This window comes from Mus pahari, unplaced genomic scaffold, assembly GCF_900095145.1.
Source record: "Mus pahari unplaced genomic scaffold, PAHARI_EIJ_v1.1 scaffold_12617_1, whole genome shotgun sequence".
NCBI lineage: Eukaryota > Metazoa > Chordata > Mammalia > Rodentia > Muridae > Mus > Mus pahari.
Genome location: NW_018394012.1, coordinates 3,964 through 9,907, shown reverse-complemented (window position 1 = coordinate 9,907; position 5,944 = coordinate 3,964). Strand labels below are relative to the sequence as shown.

The following is a 5,944-nucleotide window of genomic DNA, read 5'->3' as shown; positions in this document are numbered from 1 at the left end:
GGGCTACAGAGTGTAACCCCGGGGCCCCTTTTGGTTTTGGGGGCTGCCCTTTGTCCACCCCGCAACAAGTGGGTGGAAGGCTTAGATGCCCAACTGGGGCCTAGTGGAAAGCGTCTGGCAGCCCTCCCACATCTGCCTGCCCAGAGCATAGGAAGAACTCTGGCCAGATGTGGGCTATCCTCCTTCCCCCCCTCTTTCGCAGGACCCTTTTTAGTTCCCACATGAAGCAACGATTCAGGGAAGGTAATTTTGGAGAGAAGTATCTGTGTGGACCACCGTACCGGAGTATAGTGAGTCTGCAGCAGGTGTTCTGAAGCAGAGCTGAGGATGAGACCTGGTGACAATTCTACTTGGCAGAATGGAGGGAGATTGAAGATCTACAGTGAGCTTTCCTGCTTATTTGGCAGGAGTGGTCTGTGGGTTCCCAAAGGGTGTGTGCTGGAGTAGGATTTGAAACAAATTTTAAGGGGATGGGGACTGGTTAGAAGGGACAGATGTGATGACCCACTGGAGACAGGACCAGTAGGGGAAGGAAGGTTGCAGCAGGTATGGTGCTGCAGATCTGGGGATGAGACTCTGGGATTATATGTGGATTAGCAGCAGGAGACGCGAAGGGAATTATTTATCCTAACAACTTCTCTGGCTACAGTCTACAATACAATTATTTTATTTTTTAATCACATAAAATTATGAAAAAACTGCCATCAATTAAAATTTTCATATTATAAATTCTAATGTGTGCTAAAAATAAGACAATAAAAATAGCATCAGGAAAATGGCAGAATAAAGAAGGAAAAATAGGCAAAATAGAAAAATAAAATCTTAGGCTTGGTTTTCAGTGATGAAAAGTAAAAACTCATGTGATACGCACAAGAGATCAAGTTTCTATCCCTTCATTTACATTCTAACCTGAAGAAAGACTTTCTTAGGAATATTCAATGAGCCTGGATGTGTGATAATCAAGCTACCACTGCACAATATTTTTCCTAGTCCATATGGAAGCATGTGGGAAGATTATATACAGAAATAAGACAGAAAAAGGATAATAAAATATCATTTCTTCTTCAGGTATCTTATGCTGCTCTAGGACAAGCACACGTCCCTGTTTTCAAATAAAAGATACGTTGGCCAACTGACAATTACATATGGGATATTAACCTCATGGATTTGAGGTAGCATTTGTAGAAATTTTTCAATTAAGAATAATTTTGTATGCACCTTCACATTAGTAGAAACAAAGGATAAAATTTGGAGTGTATTTTATTCACGAACACATCAAAAATAAAGCAATTATTTCCTAAATTAATTAGAATTTTTGGTGACTGGTTTTCTTTCTTCCTGTTTATTTTCTCGGGGGGAGGGCAGGGAGCTTTGAGACAGGTTTTGGGTCTCACAGGACCCACTGTATATCCTGCTATAATATGAGATATTATAATTTCCATGGGAATCTAACCAATTCAACCTTCATGGTGCTGAGACTACAGTCATGAACTTCCATGCTTGGTTTATAAAGGAAGATGTACAACATATTTTTATAGAACAGAATATTGATGGATGATAGCAAAGTTATCACTTGTGTTTGTCATTTGGATGGTAATTTTAGCCTCTGAAGAGCAGAGAACAAGGATTCTTAGGATCCCTAAAGATCAACAGGAAGGGAGAAATGGTGGGGAAGCTTGCATTTAAAACTTCCTTAACATGTCTCAACAAGAGACGAGAGTCCACAAAAGAAATGTGAAAGAAAGTACAAATACAATCTAGAAGATAAAAGCTCACAAATGTGACCACTAGCATCAGGATGGTGTGGGCTGCTCTGGTGTCAGCATAGACCCTGTGGTCCTGATTGGAGGAGTGAATGTGCTGCATTCTGTGGTGGTGTCTCTTCAGGAGAATCGCCATGGAAACATTGGTCCAGATCATGATGCTGATGAATACTGTGTCATGGGCAAACCTCAAGAAACTCATGCCTACACTGAAACCAGAAATGGAGCAGACCCATTTGTCTTTAAAATCAGTGTCATTGTGTGTTTTCTGTGGACCATTCACTTCCATTGGAATGTAAGCATTATTTAAGACACTGAAAATCCAGCAACTGTAACAAGAATAACTCACTATCTTGGGGGCTCTACCTCTGAGCATGACTCTGCTCCATTTTCCAGGAAGAAGTGTGACAAACTGGTAGGTGCTCAAGACACAGGTGGAAGACAAGTTTGTGCTTCGAGCCACCAGGCAAATGAAGTACCAAAGTTTACATGAGAGGTCACTGGGGGGCTTTCTTGGAAGAAATACTGTCCTGCTGTTTAGAATTGCCAAGAGGAGGAGATTGAATGCACTGGCCACAGCTAAGTTTGTTACTAAGACCTGTATGGGTGTCAGTTGACAGTTAGTCAAAATTGCAGAGAAATTATGGATGAACAGAAGGAAGTTTGCCACAGTCCCAACCCCAACCTGGCAAAGCAAAAATATATGTAGAGCCATTTCCTCCTTGGTTTTCAGGGTTTTATTATGAGACAGCATGGAGATGACTTCATTAGACAATGGAATAATGATCAAGTTTGATAATTCTATCTTCGATTGTCTCCTCAATTTTCTAAGTCTTTGAACTGATTTGGAGTCTTTTTCCCCAAGAAGGATGGAACTACTATATGACAATGCAGGAGCTATGTCCGGAAAATGCTTTATAGACATTGACCTAGAATACCAATTTTACACTTATCTTACTTTCAATTATTTCATGAAGGAGATGTGTATATGATGCAACTCCATCTCTGTTGGTCAACAACATGACATAAATTTTATGGTCTCTGCAAATCGATACATGAACATTTATAGACAGTAATACATTTTTGCTTTGTTAGCATTCAACATCTTTCCTCATATTAAAACAGTATATTTAGAAATACAAATTAGTTGTTGGAGAGATGGTTCTGGATCTCATGTCTTCTCCTCATGTTTGTGACACTGCATTGATATATTTCCAGTCATACCTGCAAGAAAAACAGTCATACATATGAAATAAAATGAGCAAATCCTTAAAAATATAGTTTAGGCCTGGAGAAATAGTGCTGTCTGCTCTTCCAGAGTGACCTGCATTCTATTTCCAGCATTCAGATGGCAGATTATAACTGTCTGGAGCTCCAATACCAGGGTATCCGGCACCTTCATAGTCATACGCGCAGGCAAAACACCAATGTAATATGATTAAAAATCAATAAATCTTTATAAATATAACACCAATTAAAAATTTATACTTTATAAAATATGACTGAAGCATGTCTCCCAAAAATAATCCATCTAATTTTGATATATCTTACACCACTCATCATAGTGCTTGAATGTGACACATTTCAGAAAACATTACTAGTGTTCTGTGCACAAGGAAAAACCTTGATTTACACATATATCAATTATGTGGAAACAAATACAAGGGACACCAGCCTATGAATTGATGCATAAATTCCTGCAGTTTATGATGTTCTAAGGTATCAGTTGCTGGACACTTGTGCTAATCATCTGTGGCTTCTCACCCACAATCACAACAAATAAGACATCATTAAGGTCTTTGAACTTATAGATTATTTGAACCTCAGATTTTGAAATCTCATGTTAATCTGCAACTTGCTTGGTTTATTTTGTTTTCCATAAGAACAATAAACCTTCATCCAAAACTAAAATCCTGTCCTCTCACATATAGAAATTACATTAAGGAACATTTTCAGATGAGTCCTGAGCCATGAAATAGAAAGTTATTTAGACTAATGAAATCATTGACATAATCAGGTACACTTTGGAGACAAAAATGAAACCATTTTAATGATTAATGTTGGCTTTAAGAAAAAAATAACTGTGAATGGGAGAAGGGAGAAGAGAACTTTAAACAGAAAGCTACAGTTTTAGGAATCTCACCTACACATAGCAAGAATGGTGATGCTCACATGGATGCAGGACAGCTCCTGAACAGTTACTGCAGAAACACAGCTCTGAATTCCACTCCCTTTGAAGAACTTTTCTGTGTAGCAATTTTCTACGAAAGACACAAAGAAATGCCCACTTCTACCCATATTTTCCATAAAGTGCTGTGCAGAACACTGAATCAGGTCATATATCACAGCTCATAAAGGGACAGTGACTGTTCCTGATATCCCTCAGAGAATACATGCCTGTGTCACCTGTTGTGTTATTGACTATGTCTGTATGGGGATGTTGGAATGCCTCTAATGGAAGAAAAAGAAACATTGTCCATGGAGAAAATCAGCATTTACACTTTCTGGTAATTAATGATGATGCCCAAGTGTTTGTTAGATCCTTATTAGTAGCTGAGCAGAAGTTGAAATGAGTTTTCCATGTTTCCCTTGAGAGATTATAAGTTCTGAATTGGTGTTACCATCAGGTGTGAATAGGTACATCCAGGGGAGATCGAGGATGTGTTAGGTGTATTTCCAAGGGGTGCATTATACCATATGGTTTCACACGTACAAAGTCAGGATTGCATGAAGTCTTTCCAGAGTACTATGATCTTTTGATGTGGAGTCTTGTATTTTCCGATGTGTGGACAAAAACATCTTAGTCTGACCAATCAAAAAACTGAAGCCTGCATTTCCCCCATGAGTCCTTTGGTTATTTCAATGTCCATTTGTCTTGAGGTAGATCGTGACTCACTGTCTTAGACACTACAGTGACTTATTAGTAGTAGAACTGACTGTCCTGCTTTCTATTGAGTTTTATAGGTAAAACATCAATTCCCTATATACAGGCAAGGATATGTATTGTGCAATCATTAACTAATATAGAGAAGCATCCCTACTCATTATTAGTGTATTCTCAATAGCCATAAGATAGATGCTTAAATGTACATCAGGTGATGCATGGATAGCAATAATGTGGTATAAATATACCACACAATAATAATCATGTGTTAAGCAAAATGAAATTATGAAGTTTGTACATAAATGGATTGTTGAGAAACATTATTCTGCATATGGTAACTCACAACTTAACACAAACCGTGCTCATTTCCCTAGTTTGTAGACATTATTTTTAAATCTTAAGTGATGTGTGTTTTATTTGTCATACTTCTATAAAGACCAGGAGTCAAACAAATAGCTTACGGTTAAGGAACTTTTGATAGAACACAGTTGTTTAAAGGATTAAAGGGGATAACGGAACATGTAGAGAAATTATGGTGAGGGGATGAAAAACAGTGTATAGAAGAGAATATGCATTGAGTTAGTAATACTAAGGCCCATTATAAAGGCATCATAGAAAACTATTACTTTATAATTTTAGAAATGATTATATGTGTGTGCATTTGTTAGAGACGGAGAGTGTGTGGGAGAGAGAGAGAGAGAGAGAGAGAGAGACAGAGAGAGAGAGAGACAGAGACAGAGAGAGAGAGAGAGAGAGAGAGAGAGATGACAGATAGATAGATGATAGATAGATAGATAGATAGATAGATAGATAGATAGATAGATAGATAGATAGATAGATGGAGACATCTGATGCATGTTTTCATATCTCCTTACTAATCACCTAATTTTTACTAATACCTGTATGGTTTCTAATCAGGCACTGTGAAAATATAAATCTTTCATCTCAGTGTTCATTCCCTTCTCTTAAATATAGATCATGTGCCCAGGTCAGAGGACATTCAAAATCCTACTCAATGCTTCAATATCTCTGTGAACTGTGTTAGTGAGGTCAGAGTAGGGATTGCCTAAAGTAACAGTACTTCGGAATCAGTGGAATATCCCAGCATTTAAAAATAAAACTTTAAAAAGTCCTATGTACAACCACTCTGGAAATCAGTCTGGCGGTTCCTCAGAAAATTGGACATAGTACTACCGGAAGACCCAACAATACCTCTTCTGGGCATATACCCAGAAGATCTTCCAACTGGTAATAAGGGCACATGCTCCACTATGTTAAAAGCAGCTTTATTTATAAT

At 38.0% G+C, this 5,944-nt stretch overlaps 1 protein-coding gene across 1 annotated transcript; it reads right to left on the bottom strand.

The window, feature by feature from the left end:
* Positions 1 to 1,599: 1,599 nt before the first annotated feature.
* On the bottom strand, positions 1,600 to 2,547 carry LOC110315839 (vomeronasal type-1 receptor 4-like). Its single transcript, XM_021189792.1, has one exon. The coding sequence runs from the start codon at positions 2,515 to 2,517 to the stop codon at positions 1,600 to 1,602; it is 918 nt and encodes a 305-aa protein (XP_021045451.1). The 5' UTR covers positions 2,518 to 2,547.
* Between the last annotated feature and the right edge of the window lie 3,397 nt (positions 2,548 to 5,944).

What these genes read in the sequence shown, in the direction of transcription:
- LOC110315839 (XM_021189792.1), bottom strand. Translation starts at nt 2,517, where the DNA reads ATGCTGTCTCATAATAAAACCCTGAAAACCAAGGAGGAAATGGCTCTA.